The following is a 23,019-nucleotide window of genomic DNA, read 5'->3' on the forward strand; positions in this document are numbered from 1 at the left end:
GGAAGTTTCCATGGCAAGAAACTGGGAAGTTGGGACTATTCTAAGTATCTTCATGTGATGTGGTGTTTGGGAGAGGATCTTGGAGGCTGGACTGACACTTGTAAGCCCCTAATAAAGGCCTTTCCAGACCCTTCAGGCTTCTATGGACCAGCCCAACTGCTTCAGTCGGTGCTGAAGCAGAGCTCATTTACTCATATTCTCTGTTCCTAGGGTACCAACACAGACCTGCCTCTCAATAATACCTCTGATAATGGGCTTCCCAGGTGGCGCAGTGGTGAAGAATCCACCTGCCGATGCTGGAGACTTGGGTTAGATCCCTGGGTCAGGAAGATTCCCTGAAGAAGGAAATGGCTACCTGCTCCAGTATTCTTGCCACTGTTGGGCAACAGCACAAGAGGCTGCTCCAGGCCCAGGTAAAATGAATGTGTCCTTAAACACCAAGCATCACTGAGAAATGCAGGCAGAAGGGCTCAGGTGCTTTCACTGCGTTTGGTGAGGAGGCAGAGGGGTGTGTGTTGATAGCTTGGCCTAAGCTTGCCTCAGTCTAGGGCGTTGAAGAAACTCGTCTCCTCTGCAAGCTGATTAAAGATGGGATCAAGGAGATCTGCAAGCTGGGAAGACAGCCTTACCTTGGTTTAGGAGCAAACCTGCTGAAACTTTAAGAAAGTACAATAGAAATTCTAATAAAATTTCCAGAAATAATTTCTCTTTGAAGTCTCCACCCTCCACATACTCAAGCAAAACCAAACATCCTATATATAAATAAAAGAGAGTTGATGTAAAGTCGAGCCTGTTTCCAAAGGGAGGACATGTATCAAACACTGAAGAGAAATCAAGTGAGGTGATGTCTGAATGTCCATTGGATCTCAGAAGGTAGAAATCAGTTTTAGTAGTAACAGGATGACCATTTCAGAAACCAGGAAAGAGACAGGAAGAATATGCCTATGGTCTTCAACCATTTTTGCCAAAATAATGTTCAAAATCCATGTACCTCCATTTTGCTGGTGGTGGTGGCTTAGTTGCTAAGTCATGTCCAACTCTTGGTGACCCCATAGACTGTAGCCTGCCAGGCTCCTCTATCCATAGGATTTCCCAGGCAAGAAAACGGGAGCAGGTTGCCGTTTCCTCCGTTTCCAGAGGATCTACTCGACCCAGGGATCGAACCTACATTGCTTGTATAGCTGGTGGATTCTTTACCACTGAGCCACCAGAGATTCCCATACCTCCATTTTAGAGACATATAAAAGTTTCATTATAACTCTGAGTAGCTGCAAAGAATAAAATTTTATTAGAAATATCGACATTTTAAAATTAAAACATCTTTTAAATGTATTCAATGGAATATAATTACTATAGGAATTAGAAACCTACAATCATCTATTTAAAAATATACCAACTATAAGACTGATCTATACATCAGTGTCTCTTTTGCTGTCTTGTACACAGGGTTATTGTTACCATCTTTCTAAATTCTATATATGCGTTAGTATACTATATTGGTGTTTTTCTTTCTGGCTTATTTCTTTGTATAATAGGTTCCAGTTTCATCCATCTCATTAGAACTGATTCAAATGTATTCTTTTTAATGGCTGAGTAATACTCCATTGTGTATATGTACCATAGCTTTCTTATCCATTCATCTGCTGATGGGCATCTAGGTTGCTTCCATGTCCTGGCTATTATAAACAGTGCTGCGATGATATGGAATTTAGAAAGATGGTAACAATAACCCTGTGTACGAGACAGCAAAAGAGACACTGATGTATAGATCAGTCTTATGGACTCTGTAGGAGAGGGAGAGGGTGGGGAGATTTGGGAGAATGGCATTGAAACATGTATAATATCATGTATGAAACGAGTCAGCAGTCCAGGTTCAATACACGATACTGGATGCTTGGGGCTGGTGCACTGGAACGACCCAGAGGGAGGGTATGGGGAGGGAGGAGGGAGGAGGGTTCGGGATGGGGAACACAGGTATACCTGTGGCGGATTCATTTCGATATTTGGCAAAACTAATACAATATTGTAAAGTTTAAAAATAAAATAAAATTTAAAAAAAAAAGAAAAAAAAAATACCAACTATCCTCTCCAACTGTACAGGAAAGCATTCTTTCTCCCATATACTGACAGTTGATATTATGAATTCTCAAAAATTTTGCTGATCTGATAGGTGAAAAAATAGTAACTTATTGTTTTAATAGGTATTTGCCTGATAAATAATGAAGCTACATACGGTTTTAAATAAGTTCCCAGCTATTTTTGTTTCTTCTGTGAGAAATATCTATTCAAATTTTGCCCAGTTTTCTATTACGTTGTATTTTGCCTATCAATTTGTAGGAATTCGTTGTATATTAGGAATGTAAGCCCTTTTGCTATCATGTGGGTAGCAAATGTTTTCTCTTAGTGATTTGTTTGAATATTTCGTTTGTGAAGACAACATTTTGATTGGAAGTTCTCTAACTTCAGTTTTGCCCTAGGTTTTAAGTTGGTGGTGGAGGGTGGACTGTGGTGATCTTCACTTCTGAACTCAGAGGGTCAGACTGAGATGGAAGCTCCTTTCAAAGACTTGCTGGAGGCAGCGGGCCTTTGAGGAGACAGCAAAATAACCCTTAGATTATACACTCAGTAAGGTTTTCTGCCTCTCTTTAAAAAAAGGGCTCAATATATTTAGGTGAACTGGGGAGATATTTGGATCTTATAACAATATTTTGCTGATCAGAATACTTACAAAGATAAACTATAAAGTAGAATGTATATTATGAAATTTAATATAGGAACATCAAGAACATCTAAGAACAATAGCATTTTCTTTGATACGTGATCAAATCTAAATAATTTTATTACTAGTTTATCATTAAAAAAACAGTGAAATGTGGCATGCAGCACTACTCTTTCTTTCAAAAAAACCTCAGACGAGTTTGCCCGTCAAGCCTACCAGGGACTTTTTCATACACAAGACGTTGTTTTTTGAATTGCGCTGGTTGTAAGCACGTGAAATCTGTTAAAAGGAAGAAAAAAGAAAGCTGTTTTATTTCTGATAATAGTAAGTGTAGCTATTTTTTTTTCTCAAATGCTCAGGTGGATCTTGTCTCTTTATCATGTATTACAGTGTTGAAACATCCAAACTGAGATAAAAGAGTGACTATTAAAAATTAAATTTTTAGCACAAATGTGCCTATTCTTACAGGCCTGATACTAATTAGTGTAACACACATGTATGTGTATGTTCTTGCCTTGCACAAACAATTAAATCTCCCTGGATTTAAGACTCTTGCTTTTAAGTTTTCCTTAAGTCCATTTCTTAGTGCATATCTGTAATGTTGAAGAATTTATCCTGAGCTCTGATCATGGATGGACTCACCTTTCATGACTGTGTTAGATATGACACAGTTTGAAATATTCTAGATTTGTATACTTACAGAGGTTGATTGATTAAAGTAATAAAAAGAGAGGCTAAAATGTTTAGAATGGTAGTAATTATTCCCAGCAATATAGTCTCATAATTGCAAGTTCTGGATACATTTTGAGGAAATTTAAAAGGCAATGCAGTAGATAATTTTTATCACAGAGACCACAAATATACATTCAAGACAAATGGAAAATTATCTTGATGTTATACCAATAGTTCTGGACAAATTTATGTCAGGACTTGACAGAGTACAAATAAAGAACACAATAAATTAATTTCATTTGAATGTAGATACGAAAAGCAAATAATAAATAGTAACCATATTCAATAGCATATATAAAAAAATCATTTCTTAAAAGCCACTTAGGTTCATCACATAAATGATTATAAGTATACCTGTAAATGTTGACTGATATTAATGTCAAGAGAGAAAACATTTTGATTTTCCCCAATAGGAACCAAAAAGAGTTTGAAATAAAATTCAGCATTTATTTCTTGCAAAAGTTCTTACAAAACTAGGGAGAGAATGCTGCTGCTGCTGCTGCTGCTAAGTCACTTCAGTCGTGTCCGACTCTGTGCGACCCCATAGACAGCCCACCAGGCTTCTCCGTCCATGGGATTCTCCAGGCAAGAACACTGGAGTGGGTTGCCATTTCCTTCTCCAATGCATGAAAGTGGAAAGTGAAAGTGAAGTCGCTCAGTCGTGTCCGACTCTTAGCGACCCCATGGACTGCAGCCTACCAGGCTCCTCCATCCATGGGATTTTCCAGGCAAGAGTACTGGAGTGGGGTGCCATTGCCTTCTCCCAGGGAAAGAATATTTCCCCTTAAAATCAGGAAAAAACAAATCATGACTATTTATGGGACCAAATCTAAATTTTGGGAATCCTAGAACTTACATGGTTTGGGGATTCTGTTTTAATAAAACAAAGAATTTAAGATTCTTTGGCACCCTTTGGCCTCACAAAATTGTCTGTGTAAAAGAGGAGTTTTGAAACTTCCAGCTTCTCCTTTCTTTTTATTTTTTTTTTCCCATCATAGTAAGGCCATCTTTGTATAGCCATCAGAGCTTAATATTTTGTTTTAAATGCTCAGACCAATGCAATAAGAAATATACAAAAGGTATAATAACCGAAAATGGGAAAATAAAGTCCTTTTAAAAACTGATATGATTAAATGTTCAAAAACATCCTTTGTAAAATAGAGAGCCAATAATAGTATCTATTTAATAGGACTAACAATCAAATAATCCACATAAAGGGAATATAATAAGTTTTTAATAAATATTAGCTCATTAAATATCCCAGCTTGACAAAGAGGCGACTTTTCTAATTGGCTAATTTCTTTACTTACTTTTTGTTACTTTTAGCCTTCTGCTTGACTTAGATTTGTTCTGTGTTTTTATTTTAACTAATTTATTTTTTATTGAGGGGTAATTGCTTTACAGAATTTTGCTGTTTTCTGTCAGACATCAGTATGAATCAGCCATAACTTCTTCAGTTAAATGCTTAGTTCATCTAAAGTTACAAGATTTTGACATAATTTTTTTGCATTTATTTTCTTAAAAGTCTATAATTAGAATTTTGATTTATTTGATGTCAAAGTTATTGAAGATTCTTAAGTGTAGTAATTAGAACAAAATTTTGTTTTAATTTGGAGATAATTCTATCTTTTAAAATTACTTTAGAGAGTAGTTTTATCAACTATTGAATCATGTTACCTGTTAATGAGTTGTTGTCTCCTGAGTTAGATGAAGACTCAGAGTGCCTTTTCTGTCCTAAACATTTTCCAGCTCTTTGGTAGAAATAAAGACTGTTGAATTCTTTTTGATTTACATTAGAATCAGAAGCACAGGATAAATCCAAACTGGGGACAGATGGTAATTCTTTCCAGAAAGTCTTTTTAGTCCCAGCATTTGAACTTTCACAGATGAAGCCTTCTAACTCATCTGACTGATATTTTCGCTGATTAATGAATAAATTATCTTTCTGAGAGTACCATTTGTCACATGTACTCTGCTCTGCACCACTCTGTAAGTTGAATGAATGATTCTGTTGTTCCCATACATTTCTCTTAAAGTTCCAATGAAGAGGAGGTTGAGAACCCTCAAGTGAAAAGACAGGAGCTGACAATTCTTTTTTTATAGGTCCTTTTTTTTCATGTGTTCCCTTTTTCTGATAATTTATAAAGTGAGGGGTGACTCTCTTCTGAGTGTTGATTGGTGATATTATAGTTTCATAATTCATTTCTGTTAGACCCAAAGAAAAGACATCTGACTCTGAATCATTCTGGTTCAGAAAGGAATTACCAGACACATTCCTTGCTTCCATATTAGTCAGAACAGAATTATTCTGTACCGTGTTAGGGTTACAACTAGACTCTTTCCAATGGCTGGTCTGATTGTAAGAACTCACAGATGGTAAAATGCCTGGCATTTCTTTTAATTCCATAAGGGAAGAGGTATAATTTGAAGTGCTGTTGGTGTCTTCATGTACTGTCTCTCCTAAGTCTGAATACTGATAATTGATATGTTCTTGAATGACAGAATCTGAAGAGCCAGAAGCTGAACTCTGAGAAGTAAAGTTTCTAGTCTGATCCCTGTTTTCCTGAGGTGATGAAATTTGAGGTGATTCTGTTATGGAAGGACTAATCTTGAATAAGGAAGTGATGCCACAAAAATGCTAAAAAATTTATAAAGTTAATTAATATAATAAATATGCAACATAAAAATCCATCAAGTAAATATAAATAATGATGCTTAACTATATGGAAATAAGGAAAACTATAAATAAGTAGTCCATTCAAAGATATATTGATCTATGAGAAGAGAACATAATTTGGCTCCCATTAAAAGAAAAACTTATTGTAATTTGCATCTATTTCCTAATCACTTAAAATAGAATTTTTAGTTACACAAGTTATCCATGAATACCATTTCCTTCATAAAAATTAAAGACACTTACGGATAAGTCTAAAGTTCTCTTTAACTACTATCATGAAGGCATCAGAACTGTTTGGAAGAGATGATGTAAACACGTAAGAATAGAGTGTGTAATTGAATATCTGTGGGCATAATAACACTTCAAAATGATCTGCAATGTGATAAATGATTTGTGCAGAATTATAACTTTAAAATGTATAATGTGTTTGACAACTAGTGAGAATTCTATATGAAATTTAGCTGAAGTAAATTATTTCTTCACCCTTTGAAGTCCAAAACAAACTTGGATACCTTCATTTTGAAAACCATTATGATGAAAATACATACTCAAATGCAAAGGAAATAGACTCATAGAAGAATATGGATTTCAAATAACTAACCTTTAACACTTTTTCTGGAACTTCAGGTAGGAGTTCCTGAAGTTGACAAAGAGTTGCTAACAATATCCAGTTCAGTGAAGGTCCTTTATTTAACATGAGCTGAGCCACCAATGGAGTAACACTTGGAAAATCAAGTAAGTACATTTCTTCCTAGAAAAACGTTTAAGGAATAATCAGTAGTGGTCTTTTTACTCTGCTCACTCTAGCAGATTAAAATTGATGTCATTGCACCTACCACTCAATTTGAGATGCTTGGTGGAAAAAGTATGGCCAGGAGGGAAATAAATTTGTCTGTCAGTAAAGAGTCTAACACCCAGAATTGGGAAGGATCTTAAAGTTCATTGAGTCTAACCACTCATCCAATGTGATTCATTATAGTTCATATCCTTCAAATGACAATTGTTATCTAATGATAGCTCTTCTAATGAGAAACCTTTTAGGGGACTTCATTATATAGCTCAAGATTTTTTCAGCTCTCTCTTTGTAGACCGTGTGCCATCATAGTTTGGTTAAAATAAACCATGTGCATGATGTCTAACAGATGTTACCATTTCGAAAAGGCCTATTATGAAGAGTATAGGAAGAACTTCTATCTAAGTCTAGAAGTATATGTTTTCAGAAAGATCTCATAAATGTCTAAAAATGTAGCCGCCACATTTATTACTAAATTCCTTTTTTTTTTCTGGGTTACATTGACTTTTTACATCTTCTTTGATTTTATCAAATGACAGACATGTTAGTAGATTGGACATGGCTTGGTAGGAAGGAAATTGCATATACATACACACAAAAATGTTCTGATCATGCCCATACTTGCTGATAGTACTATATTCTGTTTATGCAAATAAAAGTCCTATGATTTAATATATATGAATATTTTATTTGTTTTATAATTTTATTTTTTGAGTAGGTAAAATAGTCACACAGTTCAAAATTCAAAAGGACTAAAAGGTATATGGTAAAAAGTCCCATTCCTACTTCACAACCTCAGTTTTCTCTAGAGATAATCAATGATATCATTTTGTGGTATCTTTCCAGAGATATTTTATTCATTTGTAAATGAATACATATAAATATTAATTTCCCCCTTTCTTACACAAATGGTAGTGTACTGGCTGCTCTGCACTGCAACTTTTACATTTCATTTACTATATTTTGAAAGTCATTCCATGTTAGTATATAATGATCTCCATCCTCTTTCCATGATTTTAGGATTTGAATATATTTAAAAATAAGGTAACAGAAATACTAGGTTGGTATGAGAACCTGGAAATATTTATGCTTAAGCAAAAGGAATTTATAAAAATTAACTACCTAATCTTATAACTATTTCATAACTCTACTTTCACTTTGAATTATATAATTGAATTACTGATGAATCATGGAATGATAGAATTGTGCAATTCTCATATCTACTATTCTTGAATGTTTAAATGTAGAAATTAGAAAAATTATTATATTCTTAAAATATTAGACATTGAAGCCATTAGGTCATCCTAAAACAAGTTCATTTTGAAAGTTCATGAAAGAAGATCCCATTAAAATAGCTCTATGAAGTTGAAAAATACTCATAGTTCTGGAAAATTGTCTAAATAAATGTTGCGCTTTATGGCATTATGGCATATTGTTACATATGCTAATGCAAGCATGATAGAACAAGAAAATGGCTACCAGAAAGAGAATTCAAGTACATATATTTATATTTGCTCTGCAAATCTTTAATTTCTATGTTAGGAAATAAACCTTAGACGGTGCAACTTTAAGCCAGGACTTATCCAACCATTCATGAGGATCTCTTTTCGAGGTCATTAAATTGTGGTCAGCAATTTGTCGAATCATCAGTGCAGTCTCTTCCACTCCTGGGGCAATTATAAGCTAAAATATATTTTTTATGTTAGATTACAGGGAATACTAGGAAGCAAAATATATCATTCAAAAATTGTTTACAATTTGAAGAAATAAAACCCCAGTAGATTCTAATCTTTGAACACTGTTTTGGACTATAAACAAAGCTGAGCACCGAAGAATTGATGCTTTTGAACTGTGGTATTGGAGAAGACTCTTGAGAGTCCCTTGGACTGCAAGGAGATCCAACCAGTCCATCCTTAAGGAGATCAGTCCTGAGTGTTCATTGGAAGGACTGATGTTGAAGCTGAAACTCTAATACTTTGGCCACCTGATGCGAAGAGCTGACTCATTGGAAAAGACCCTGATGCTGGGAAAGATTGAGGGCAGGAGGAGAAGGGGACGACAGAGGATGAGATGGTTGGATGGCATCACCGACTCAATGGACATGAGTTTGAGTAAACTCCGGGAGTTGGTGATGGACAGGGAAGCCTGGCACACTGCAGTCCATGGGGGTCTCAGAGTCAGACACGACTGAGCAACTGAACTCAACTGAACTTAGATACAATTTGCTAATTTATCTATGTAAAATTCAGGATGTTTCATTTGTGAGGATAAACAATTTACTTTTCTTCTTTAAATATTATATCCTTATAGTTTCTAATTTTTGGAATTAAACTGTTTTTCTTAACTTCCATTTGGCATTTATTAGTATAGTCTTAGAGCAATATTGCATAGGAACCTGGAATGTCAGGTCCATGAATCAAGGCAAATTGGAAGTGGTCAAACAAGAGATGGCAAGAGTGAATGTCAACATTCTAGGAATTAGCGAACTGAAATGGACTGGAATGGGTGAATTTAACTCAGATGACCATTATATCTACTACTGTAGGCAGGAATCCCTCAGAAGAAATGGAGTGGCCATCATAGTCAACAAAAGAGTCCGAAATGCAGTACTTGGATGCAATCTCAAAAACGACAGGATGATCTCTGTTCGTTTCCAAGGCAAACCATTCAATATCACAGTAATCCAAGTCTGTGCCCCAACCAGTAACGCTGAAGAAGCTGAAGTTGAACGGTTCTATGAAGACTTACAAGACCTTTTAGAACTAACACCCAAAAAAGATGTCCTTTTCATTATAGGGGACTGGAATGCAAAAGTAGGAAGTCAAGAAACACCTGGAGTAACAGGCAAATTTGGCCTTGGAATACGGAATGAAGCAGGGCAAAGACTAATAGAGTTTTGCCAAGAAAATGCACTGGTCATAACAAACACCCTCTTCCAACAACACAAGAGAAGACTCTATACATGGACATCACCAGATGGTCAACACTGAAATCAGATTGATTATATTCTTTGCAGCCAAAGATGGAGAAGCTCTATACAGTCAGCAAAAACAAGACCAGGAGCTGACTGTGGCTCAGACCATGAACTCCTTATTGCAAATTCAGACTTAAATTGAAGAAAGTAGGGTAAACCACTAGACCATTCAGGTATGACCTAAATCAAATCCCTTATGATTATACAGTGGAAGTGAGAAATAGATTTAAGGGCCTAGATCTGATAGATAAGGTGTCTGATGAACTATGGAATGAGGTTCGTGACATTGCACAGGAGACAGGGGTCAAGACCATCCCCATGGAAAAGAAATGCAAAAAAGCAAAATGGCTGTCTGGGGAGGCCTTACAAATAGATGTGAAAAGAAGAGAAGCGAAAAGCAAAGGAGAAAAGGAAAGATATAAGCATCTGAATGCAGAGTTCCAAAGAATAGCAAGAAGAGATAAGAAAGCCTTCTTCAGTGATCAATGCAAAGAAATAGAGGAAAACAACAGAATGGGAAAGACTAGGGATCTCTTCAAGAAAATCAGAGATACCAAAGGAACATTTCATGCAAAGATGGGCTCGATAAAGGACAGAAATGGTATGGACCTAACAGAAGCAGAAGATATTAAGAAGAGATGGCAAGAATACACAGAAGAACTGTACAAAAAAGATCTTCACGACCCAGATAATCACAATGGTGTGATCACTGACCTAGAGCCAGACATCCTGGAATGTGAAGTCAAGTGGGCCTTAGAAAGCATCACTACAAACAAAGCTAGTGGAGGTGATGGAATTCCAGTTGAGCTATTCCAAATCCTGAAGATGATGCTGTGAAAGTGCTGCACTCAATATGCCAGCAAATTTGGAAAACTCAGCAGGGGCCACAGGACTGGAAAAGGTCAGTTTTCATTCCAATCCCAAAGAAAGGCAATGCCAAAGAATGCTCAAACTACTGCACAATTGCACTCATCTCACACGCTAGTAAAGTAATGCTCACAATTCTCTAAGCCAGGCTTCAGCAATATGTGAACCGTGAACTTCCTCATGTTCAAGCTGGTTTTAGAAAAGGCAGAGGAACCAGAGATCAAATTGCCAACATCCCCTGGATCATGGAAAAAGCAAGAGAGTTCCAGAAAAGCATCTATTTCTGCTTTATTGACTAGGCCAAAGCCTTTGACTGTGTGGATCACAGTAAACTGTGGAAAATTCTTCAAGAGTTGGGAATACCAGACCACCTGATCTGCCTCTTGAGAAATTTGTATGCAGGTCAGGAAGCAACAGTTAGAACTGGACATGGAACAACAGACTGGTTCCAAATAGGAAAAGGAGTACGTCAAGGCTGTATATTGTCACCCTGTTTATTTAACTTCTATGCAGAGTACATCATGAGAAACGCTGGACTGGAAGAAGCACAAGCTGGAATCAAGATTGCCAGGAGAAATATCAATAACCTCAGATATGCAGATGACACCACCCTTATGGCAGAAAGTGAAGAGGAACTCAAAAGCCTCTTGATGAAGGTGAAAGAGGAGAATGAAAAAGTTGGCTTAAAGCTCAACATTCAGAAAACGAAGATCATGGCATCTGGTCCCATCACTTCATGGGAAATAGATGGGGAAACAGTGGAAACAGTGTCAGACTTTATTTTTCTGGGCTCCAAAATCACTGCAGATGGTGACTGCAGCCATGAAATTAAAAGACGCTTACTCCTTGGAAGGAAAGTTATGACCAACCTAGATAGCATATTCAAAAGCAGAGACATTACTTTGCCAACAAAGGTTCGTCTAGTCAAGGCTATGGTTTTTCCTGTGGTCATGTATGGATGTGAGAGTTGGACTGTGAAGAAGGCTGAGCGCTGAAGAATTGATGCTTTTGAACTGTAGTGTTGGAGAAGACTCTTGAGAGTCCCTTGGACTGCAAGGAGATCCAACCAGTCCATTCTGAAGGAGATCAGCCCTGGGATTTCTTTGGAAGGAATGATGCTAAAGCTGAAATTCCAGTACTTTGGCCACCGCATGCGAAGAGTTGACTCATTGGAAAAGAGTCTGATGCTGGGAGGGATTGGGGGCAGGAGGAGAAGGGGACGACAGAGGATGAGATGGCTGGATGGCATCCCTGACTTGATGGACGTGAGTCTGAGTGAACTCTGGGAGTTGGTGATGGACAGGGAGGCCTGGCGTGCTGCGATTCATGGGGTCACAAAGAGTCGGACACGACTGAGAGACTGATCTGATCTGATCTGATCTGAGTATAGTCTTTTCAGAGAAGGCAATGGCACCCCACTCCAGTACTCTTGCCTGGAAAATCCCATGGACGGAGGAGCCTGGAAGGCTGCATCCATGGGGTCACTAAGAGTCAGACACGACTGAGCGACTTCACTTTCACTTTTCACTTTCATGCATTGGAGAAGGAAATGGCAACCCACTCCAGTGTTCTTGCCTGGAGAATTCCAGGGACGAGGGAGCCTGGTGGGCTGCCGTCTATGGGGTCCCACAGAGTTGGACATGACTGAAGCAACTTAGCAGCAGTATAGTCTTTTAAACATATTTGGTGTTTTATTTCATCTGTATTAGAAGAAAAGAAATTTGGATGTCACTAGTAATATTTAATATTTTCTTTTTTGTAGGTTAAACCTAATAGTTCTCAAGTAAAAATAAGAATGAAAGATATAGTGCAATATTTTTTAAAAACAAAGTTGAAAAATAAGGATGTTTATAGATTAATTTGACGCTGTATTAAAAAAGAAAAACATATTTTGGTTTAATATGTTTTTTGGAATTGTTCATCCAATCATGGCTTACTTGATGGTAAGATACCCCTGCCAATATGTATGTGTTAAAACTGCATGCTCAGTCACTCAGTCGTGTCTGACTCTGTGACACCGTGAACTGTAGCCCTTCAGGCTCCTCCGTCTATGGGACTGCCCAGGCAAAAATGCTGGAGTGGGTTGCCATTTCCTCCTCCAGGGGATCTTCTGACCCAGAGATCGAACCTGCATCTCCTGCATTGGCAGGTGGATTCTTCACCACTGAGCCACCTGAGAAGTGTTAAACTTAACTCTAAAAGGAGTTTTTAATACCCCCTACTTCCTATCTGTCACTTATGTTTTCCTCCATGCCCTTCTCTCTTCTGAAATGCCAGCCTTTTCCTTCCGCTTTCATTTCTATTTTTATCTTCTTCATCTTTTGGATTTTGTTTACAGAAAGATAATTAATTCATGGGTTAGCAGTCTAAAGTGGATGGAGAATACTGCCCTAAACAATCATATCTTAATAATATAAATATTCTCTCCAGTGGTAGAAACTTAAGAAACAAAGACTGTACAAACTTCACAAAAATAATTATGACATTTTCTTTTCTTTCAAAAGAATAACAAATACAAAGCAATGGACATGAGTTCGAGCAAATTTCTGGAAATCGTGAAGGACAGGGAAGCCTGGAATGCTGTAGTCCCTGGGTTCACAAAGAGTTAGATATGACTTAGTGACTGAACAATAACATATGCATACTAAAGAAGGACTTTCTTTATATTAAATATACAGAATACACAGAAATACACGGTTTGATTCCAGATTTATTTTATTAAAAGTTTTGGATGTTTTGAGAAGATCTGAGACATTTAAATATAAATTTTATTTTAAAGGGCATAATTTTATAATGGTAATGACTATTACCTATACTCTAGGGTGGGGATTCTGGAGCTCCTAGCTAGACTTTGGGAGATTCAAGAACCCCTGCCTAACATTGTTTTCAAAAATTTGCATATGTGTATCTATACATTTTTCTACAAAGAGAGTTCGTAAGAAATTGATAGAACTTTTTTTGAATTTTAGAGTAAAATATGGGATGAAATACTAACAGTAAAATATTAGCAGTATTTTCTTTTAATTCAAGAAAATATATTTAAATTTTGCAATACTCTTTTTATGGCTAGGCTTTCCAAATGCTTGGCAATAAAAAAGTAATCCAACCTGATGGATTTTTTTCGGCCCTAAAGGCCAAAAATGCAAAAGGCCAAGAAATGCAAAAAAGCAAAATGGCTGTCTGAGGAGGCCTTACAAATAACTTGAAAACAAGAGAAGTGAAAAGCAAAGAAGAGCAAAGATATACCCATTTGAATTCAGGGTTCCAAAGAATAGCAAGGAGAGATAAGAAAGCCTTCCTCAGAGATCAGTGCAAAGAAATAGAGGAAAACAATAGAATGGGAAAGACTAGAGATCTCTTCAAGAAAATTAGAGATACCAAGGGAACATTTCATGCAAAGATGGGCTTGATAAAGGACAGAAATGGTATGGACCTAACAGAAGCAGAAGATGTTAAGAAGAGGTGGCAAGAATACATAGAACTATACCAAAAAAATCTTCATGACCCAGATAATCACATTGGTGTGATCACTCACCTAGAGCCAAACATCCTGGAATGCAAAGTCAAGTGGGCCTTAGAAAGCATCACTGCGAACAAAGCTAGTAGAGGAGATGGAATTCCAGTTGAGCTATTTCAAATCCTGAAGATGATGCTGTGAAAGTGCTGTACTCAATATGCCAGCAAATTTGGAAAACTCAGCAGTGGCCACAGGACTTGAAAAGGTCAGTTTTCATTCCAATCCCAAAGAAAGGCAATGCCAAAGAATGCTCAAACTACCACACAATTGCACTCATCTTACACGCTAGTAAAGTAATTCTCAAAATTCTCCAAGCCAGACTTCAACAATACATGAACTGTGAACTTCCAGATGTTCAAGCCGGATTTAGAAAAGGCAGAGGAACCAGAGATCAAATTGCCAACATCCACTGGATCATGGAAAAAGCAAGAGAGTTCCAGAAAAACATCTATTTCTGCTTTATTGACTATGCCAAAGCCTTTGACTGTGTGGATCACAATAAACTGTGGAAAATTCTGAAAGAGATGGGAATACCAGACCACCTGACCTGCCTCTTGAGAAACCTGTATGCAGGTCAGGAAGCAACAGTTAGAACTGGACATGAAACAACAGACTGGTTTCAAATAGAAAAAGGAGTCTGTCAAGGCTGTATTTTGTCACCCTGCTTATTTAACTTGTATGCAGAGTACATCATGAGAAATGCTGGGCTGGAAGAAGCACAAGCTGGAATCAAGATTGCTGGGAGAAATATCAATAACCTCAGATATGCAGATGACACCACCCTTATGGCAAAAAGTGAAGAAGAACTAAAGAGCCTCTTGTTGAATGTGAAAGAAGAGAATGAAAAAGTTGGCTTAAAGCTCAACATTCAGAAAACGAAGATCATGGCATCTGGTCCCATCACTTCATGGGAAATAGATGGGGAAACAGTGGAAACAGTGGCAGACTTTATTTTTTGGGGCTCCAAAATCACTGCAGATGGCGACTGCAGCCATGAACTTAAAAGATGCTTACTCCTTTGAAGAGAAGTTATGACCAACCTAGACAGCATATTAAAAAGCAAAGACATTACTTTTCCAACAAAGGTCTGTCTAGTCAAGGCTATGGTTTTTCCAGTAGTCATGCATGGATGTGAGAGTTGGACTACAAAGAAAGCTGAGTGCCAAAGAATTGATGCTTTTGAACTGTGGTGTTGGAGAAGACTCTTGAGAGTCCCTTGGACTGCAGAAGATCCAACCAGTCCATCCTAAAGGAAATCAATCCTGAGTGTTGAGTGGAAGGACTGATGTTGAAGCTGAAACTCCAATACTTTGGCCATCTGATGTGAAGAACTGACTCATTTGAAAAGACCCTGATGCTGGGAAAGTTTGAAGGCAGGAGGAGAAGGGGATGACAGAGGATAAGATAGATGGTTGGATGGCATCACCGACTAAATGGACATAAGTTTGAGTAAGCTCCGGGAGTTGGTGATGGACAGGGAGGCCTGGCCTGCTGCCATCCATGGGGTTGCAAAGAGTTGGACATGACTCAGCGACTGAACTGAACTGAAAAGCCAAAAGCCATATTACCAAATTATTCTAAAATAATATGTCTAGGTAACCCCCTTTAATGTAACAATGTCATCAAGTAGGAGAATGGGAGGCTTGAGTATTGGTGATATATTAATAACAAAATTAGAGCAATTTGATCATATTTGTTTCTCAACTTTCATGGAAAAATGGACCTACTTTTAAGAGCATTAGGAAAACTTGAAAAGCTTTTGGAATAGTTGGAGTCAGGTAGGAAGAGACTTTCATTTGGAATGGATTGTGCCTGGGCAGTAATTCCTATTTCATCCCCAAATGCCTTCCTTGGAACATACACTTTGTAGGCCGTGTCACTGTACCTGAATACTGTCACTTATTGGTATCAGATACCCCATGTAGAGAAGAATAAAATGATTCTCTAAATCATGTTTTGCACTGCTCACTATTAAGTGAAAAGAGGCTGATTAAGTGGTGAAACCTCCCTTGAGTGAATAATTGAGAAATTTACATTTATTTAGGTAACTTTTCTGAGAATTGTATTTCTTTGTTAAAAATGCATCATAGGATCAAAATTATCTGGATTTTATTTCAAATAGATCATTTGATGATTTTCTTAACAGGTTCCGCTTTCCCTGAATTCTATTCAGCGGATGTTTGTGGAATATTTTTACTGTGTACAAAACACTGTGCTAGAATGCTATAGGTTTTACAAGGAAAAGGGCCTAGTTCTCATGGTTCAGAGTGGGTGATACATGAATAAATACCTTATATTATAATAAAGATATGAAATATTATTCGGAGGATGGGAGGAGAAATTTATCTTGAGTATAATTGGGGAAAATTTTTTTAAAGGCAATAATGTTTAAAGGAATAGTATTTCTGGGGAAAGACAGGACAGAATCACATGGCTGAGAGGTGATAGTGTGGAGACATATTCAGGAAATGGTGAGTAGAATAATATCTTTAAGGATTCTAGGATTACTAGGGCTTCCCTGGTGACTCAGATGGTAAAGAACCTGCCTGCAATGCAGGAGACAGGATTTGATCCTTGGGTCAGGAAGATGCCCTGGAGAAGGAAATGGCAACCCACTCCAATATTCCTGACTAGAGAATTCCATAGACGGAAGAGCCTGGTGATGGGCTACAGTCCATGGGGTCCCAGAGAGTCAGACACAGCTAAGCTATGGGTCAAATTGTGGAGGAGTTTGAATCAGCTGTGGTCAACTCTATTTTGATGATGTAGGAGGCTGTAGAAGATCTTTTGAGCAAGACAATTCAACTCAACAACATATTTTTCAAGAGCTTGCTATGTAGGCTCTGCTTAGTGCTAGGAAGACAAAAACAAAAAAACATATTCCCTTTCCTTTAGGAGCTTGCAGTCTCGGTAGTGAAGTATCACATCTGTATTTCAGAAATGTAATTGGTGTCAATATACATGATGCATGGGAGTGGGAAAAGAGTAGAAATAAGGAGATTAATTAGGAAAAAACTCCAAATACGAGGTGAAGGCCTTTATTTAGGGAATAGCAATGGGAGTAGCAAGGAGAGGCATAATCTAGAGACGCTGCAGAGTTAAAGGGAGGATTTTGCTGCTGATTAGCTTAGAATAGTAATGCCATAAACTAGGTGTAAAAATTAACAAAAACGTTAATTAAAATAGAGTTAGGAGACCAGAAGGAGGAGCTCTCATGTCCTACCATGACAGCAGAGTCCAGTAAGAAGAAAGACTTCCTCTTCTTTCCTGGCAAGAGTTCAGCCAATGAGAGACTGTCACAACTCCACTGATGAAAAGTCACTATACTTTGAACTCTCAACTCCTCCAATGGACTCTTTGTTTATTATAACTTTCCAACTTTCTTTTTCCCTCTTTAAAAGAGTTCCCCTCTTCTTTCTGGGCCTGGACTTGCACATGGTTTCCCATATTTCCCATGGTTTCTAATGTTGCAGACCCTAAATTGCAATTATTTGTTGATCCCATACAAACCCATTTTTACTGCGCAAATAACTGGCCATGTATTTGTTTTGCTGCTGCTGCTGCTAAGTCGTGTCCAACTCTGTGCGACCCCATAGACGGCCTCCTACCAGGCTCCTCTGTCCCTGGGATTCTCCAGGCAAGAACACTGGAGTGGGTTGCCATTTCCTTCTCCAATGCATGAAAGTGAAAAGTGAAAGTGAAGTCGCTCAGTCGTGTCCAACTCTTAGCGACCCCATGGACTGCAGCCTACCACGCTCCTCCATCTATGGGATTTTCCAGGCAAGAGTACTGGAGTGGGGTGCCATTGCCTTGGGGGAGGATACAAATTGTGTTTTGGATATGCAGAGTTTGAGGTACCTGTGGGATATTCATGTAGGCATTTCCAGTAGAATTCTAGAATATTGGTGCAGACTTTAAGAAAAGTTAGGAAAATGTTAAGGATTTTCTTAGACATGAAAGCTAAATTTGTGGGAAATGTCTGAGTTTATCAAAGAAAGAATACAAAGTGATAACAGTAGAGAACTGAGCCCTCCATTTGGAGAAACTATCTAAACGTCAGAGTGGGACATTGAACAAAGCCAAGAAAGAAGATTGATTAGAGATCACCAAGGTATTCCTCTATTCATATGTCATAAAATTTCTATTTTATAGTAGATATAAACAGTATATCTTCCATAAGTGAATATTTTTGATCAAGGGATATTTATTTTTATTCATATTCTGACATGTTCCCAAAAAATCTCAGAGGTAGAGAAAAATTATGAATTTAAATTCATTAAAGGCTTTTAGAGTAGAAATTTAAGTTTAAAGAATATATGTTAATTTGAAAACCGTTCTTTATATGGCTTTCAATATTTTTTTAGTTTACCCATTTAATGTTTCTTCTCACAGGGCAGTTGAGTTTCATTATAATTTTGGTTTATGAAAAATACTCATGAACAAACATAGAAAAAGAATACCTTTACATCCAGTTCTTCTGATTTTAGCCCAGATGAAACCAAAGCTGCATAAATCAGTGCTAGGTGATGAAGAGTCTTTTCTGTAAGATGGTACCTAAAATATATATATATATATATATATATGTTATTATATTCTACTCATTTGATGTCTGATTGTACTTATTAAAAATTTATTTTATTTTCCACATGTCATAATGTCATATTTTTTGTCCACTCAGCACTCTTTTGTAAAAACAATTCCACCTCCTTTCTTCAATAGTACTGTTAAATCTAGAGAATGCTCTGTGTGGGGGGTGGGGGCGGGGTGGGGAGAAGTTTAACTTATCCTCTTACTGGCCCCAGGGATGGCTATGTGATTGAAACCTAGCCAAATAGAATACTTCATCTTCCTGGCCAAAGTATCAGGTTCAGATATGAACACATGACCAAAGTAAGAATAACTCGATTTCTCCCTGAGGCTTTTCCCTGAACTGTTGGGGGAAAAAAAACACTCTTTAAAATGATCATTATGTGACGTGATAGAAGTGTTAACTAACACCAAGGTGATAATTATAATTATATTGCAGTATATAAATACAGGGGCTTCTCCAGTGGCTCAGATGGCAAGGAATCTGCCTGCAGTGTGGGAGACCTGGGTTTGATCTCTGGGTTGGGAAGATACCCTGGAGAAGGGAATGGCTACCCACTGCGGTATTCTTGCCTGGAGAATCCCACTGACAGAGGAGCCTGTGAGGCTACAGTTCATTGGGTCGCAAAAAGTCAGACACGACTCAACGACTAAACAACAGCAACAAAACAACATATAAATATATCAAATCAACAGATTGTACTCCTTAAACTTACACAATCTTATAAATCAGTTATATCTCAATAATTCTCAAAAACACCCCTTTTTTCCTTCTATAGTTATTAAGCAGGTCAGATGTGACTCTTGAGCTGTGTGTGAATATTTCTATTACCTTTATCCACTTTAAGTACTCCAAGCAACAAAAAAGAAATTTATTGGTTCATAACACTATGGGTCCAGGAGAAGACATTGTTGGACCCAGGAATTCAAACCACGTCACTGAGGCAATGGCTTTCTTAATTTCCTGCCTCTTCCTTCATCTGCTGGCTTCTTTTCCAGGCAAGCTGTTTTCATAAGAGTGGCTGATAAGAGAGCCTGGCTCACTGTGCCTAAACTGTTTGTATGAACAATGTGGTTTCTATTGAACACTTGATTTCTTTTTGGAGTCTAGAGTTTGGATTTGTGACTAGCTCTTAATAAATGCCCTGGGCACTCAGTGTCTGGTGAGATTCCTGATAGACAACATTTCACAAGTGTGGGCACAACTCGTTGCTGGGAAAATTAAGCATGTTCTGTGTGACTCTACTAGGAGAGGACTCTTGGAAGCTTCCTCCTAGTTTACCCTGGAATTTGCTCCATGCCCTTTCCCCCTTTGCTGAATTTGCTTTGTAACTGTTCACTGTAATAAATCATAGCCATGAGCACAAGAATATGCTCAGTGCTATGAATACTCCTAACAAAGCACCAAACTTGGGAGTTGTCTTGGGGATTCCTAGCACTTTTTCTCAAGCAAGAACTAATGGCATGAATGACTAAGGTAGTGATAACTGGAACAATTTATTTTGTAGTTTCAATTTTCCTCATTCGGTCAGTTAATTAAAATACTTTTAAAATGTTCCAATCTTCTAGAAATATGGAACTGAGATACCTAGAAGTCTGGAAAGAACTACATTTTAGAATAATATATTATTGTGAATAAGTGATAATTCTTCACATCCTGAACATAAATCTATCTCAGACTATACTTAATTAATTTTTTCATGAAAATCTGGATAAAAATAAGTGGAAATCTCCTCTTATCATCTCTTGTACTACATTTGCATCTCTAGGTGGATACCAATCTAAAAACAACTTAAAAAAATTTCAAATCAATTGTTTATCCAGAATACCTCCAAGTTCTTGATAAAGCTTAAAATGCATTATAGCCTTTATTAATCTTCAAAGTGAAGATTTGAGACCTGAATAATTATTTTAATTTTTCAGTTCTGGTAGAAAGGAAAAACTAGGTTAAATGAGTGCTAGAGATTATTGTTAATAGAAGAAGGAATAAGAACCAAGTTGTTCATATTCTTACATTCTGACTTACACTTCTCCCCACATGATAATAGCTGTATATGAAGAGCTTGGTACAGTAAGATAAGCAAAAATGGAGTCAAACAAGAATGTTAAATAAGATATCTGTGCCTTATCTAATAACTAAAGAATATTTTTGAAACTTCTACTATGACTGATGTGGTATTGTTACGTAGTATTGTAGAGATTAGAAAAGTGAATGACTAGTGTGCAGTTTAATTGGAAAGATTCATTCATTCAGTCAAGAAGTATTTACCAAGAATCTATCATGTGAAAGCAACGTGGTCAGTGCTATAGGGCAAGGGCTCCAAAATGATAATATAAAACTAAACATGATAAATATCAAAGATGAGGAAAAAACAGGGAGCTAAGGAGTTTGAAGGATGGAAAGTTTACAACTAAATATTGATCTGTATGCATGAGTGGAGGATACTGAAGAAAGGTCGAATAGAAAAAGTAGATTAGTCTTTAAAAAACGGGCCCAGTTTCACCAGATGAAATAGTTGGAGGAAGTAGGGACGATGGTGGGAGTTTCCCCAGTGACTAACCTGGTAAAGAACCCATCTGCCAAGCAGGAGTTGCAAGACACACGGGTTTGATCCCTGGGCTGAGAAGGTCCCCTGGAGAAGGAAATGTCAACCTGCTCCAGTATTCTTGTCTGGAAAATTCCATGGAGAGAGGAGCCTGGTGGGTTACAGTCCATGGGGTCACAAAGAGTTGGACCGGATGGCGTGTGCATGCATATACAGGGAATATTGTAGAAAGATAGAACTGTATGAATAAAATTAGAAGTAGGAAAGCAAGGACCCTGTTTGCAAGCCAATGAGCAGAACTTCTGATTGAAATAGAAAGCAGTGAAAAGTACGCCTGAAAATATAGGTTGGGATTATATTCTGAAGATTTTGAATATTGGGGTGAATGGTCTATGTATTCAGTAAATAATGGGGAAATCATTGAAGGTATTTTATCAGGGTGAAATAATATGAGCCTGGTTGTGGGAATATTAATTGTGTGTATGACGGGTTATGGAGAGTAACACTGAGAGCCATCTGGAGGTGGGGAAACCATTGGTAGTTTGTTATAATTGTCCACATAAAATAATGAGAATCTGAATCAAAATGTTTGTAATATAGATAGAGTGAGGGGACAGATGAAAGAGAAAGTACTCTGGTTGAATCTATAGCATTTGTTTTCCAGTCTTGGTGACTAAAAGGGAGGCAATGGTCATAAATAGCTAAAGGAAAGAAAAGAGCAGATACTTTTTGGGCAGGAATAGAGAATATAGTGAATTCATACTATGTAAAATTTGAGAGCCTGTGGAATATCAGAATGGAAATATAATATGTAAAGTTAGAGACACATGTCAGAGATTTCAAAGAGAGACTGCAGCTGCAGATACAAATACAGTAATTATATGCAGAAAGATGTTGACTGAAGCTATCGAGAGGATAAGATTTCTAATGGACGAAATAGAAGGAAAAAAGAGATTTCAGATCTATTTCGAGACTGGGACAAGGAAGCAGAAGAGGTAAAGTCAGAGAAGAAATGGTGAGATAGAAGATCAGAAACATGCAAGTGCCATGGAACCGAAGAGTTTTGAGACAGAAGGCACTGACAATAGTCTTAAATACTTCAGGGCAGTGAAGTGGAAATATTTTTGGAGCTGATCATCAAAAAGCCACAAATGATGAGTGACCTCTGAGAGAGAGAGAGATCAGTATAGAGGTAGAGACAAAAGCTAGATTTCAAAGAGTAAAAGGAGAAAGTGAAAGCAGTACATTCATAAAACTCAGAATGAGGGAAAGGAGAGACACATGATGGTAACTAGAGGCAGTGTCTTGGCATGGGTTTTGGGGGTAATTTTTCAGTTAAGAGCATCAGTGGAAGAAAGTATAGTAAGATGCTAGTTAGTGTATTTTCACACGATTTTTAGGGAGGAGTGATTTAAGAATGACTTGTTAGATTGGTGCAAAAGTAATTGCTGTTGGTGCAGAAGAAATTGAGGTTAAGCAGTTGGTGCAAAAGTAACTGTGGTTCAAAAGTAATTGCGGTTGGTGCAAAAGTGATAATAATTGCGTCTGGAACAAAAGTAACAGGTTGGTGCAAAAGTCCACTGCAATTATTTTTGGACCTCAATTAC

At 37.4% G+C, this 23,019-nt stretch overlaps 1 protein-coding gene across 1 annotated transcript in view; it reads right to left on the reverse strand.

The window, feature by feature from the left end:
- Window positions 1–1,969: 1,969 nt before the first annotated feature.
- SHOC1 (shortage in chiasmata 1) overlaps window positions 1,970–23,019 on the reverse strand; it is an 84,775-nt gene continuing 63,725 nt past the window's right edge. The window contains exons 23-27 of the mRNA XM_059889524.1: window positions 18,740–18,833; window positions 8,473–8,604; window positions 6,730–6,879; window positions 5,129–6,089; window positions 1,970–2,998 (exon numbers count right to left, since the gene is read on the reverse strand). Coding sequence (XP_059745507.1) covers window positions 2,898–2,998; window positions 5,129–6,089; window positions 6,730–6,879; window positions 8,473–8,604; window positions 18,740–18,833 — 1,438 coding nt within the window. The 3' untranslated portion in view covers window positions 1,970–2,897. The remainder of the gene's footprint in view (window positions 2,999–5,128; window positions 6,090–6,729; window positions 6,880–8,472; window positions 8,605–18,739; window positions 18,834–23,019) is intronic.

This window comes from Bos taurus, chromosome 8 (assembly GCF_002263795.3).
Source record: "Bos taurus isolate L1 Dominette 01449 registration number 42190680 breed Hereford chromosome 8, ARS-UCD2.0, whole genome shotgun sequence".
Taxonomy (NCBI): Eukaryota; Metazoa; Chordata; class Mammalia; order Artiodactyla; family Bovidae; genus Bos; species Bos taurus.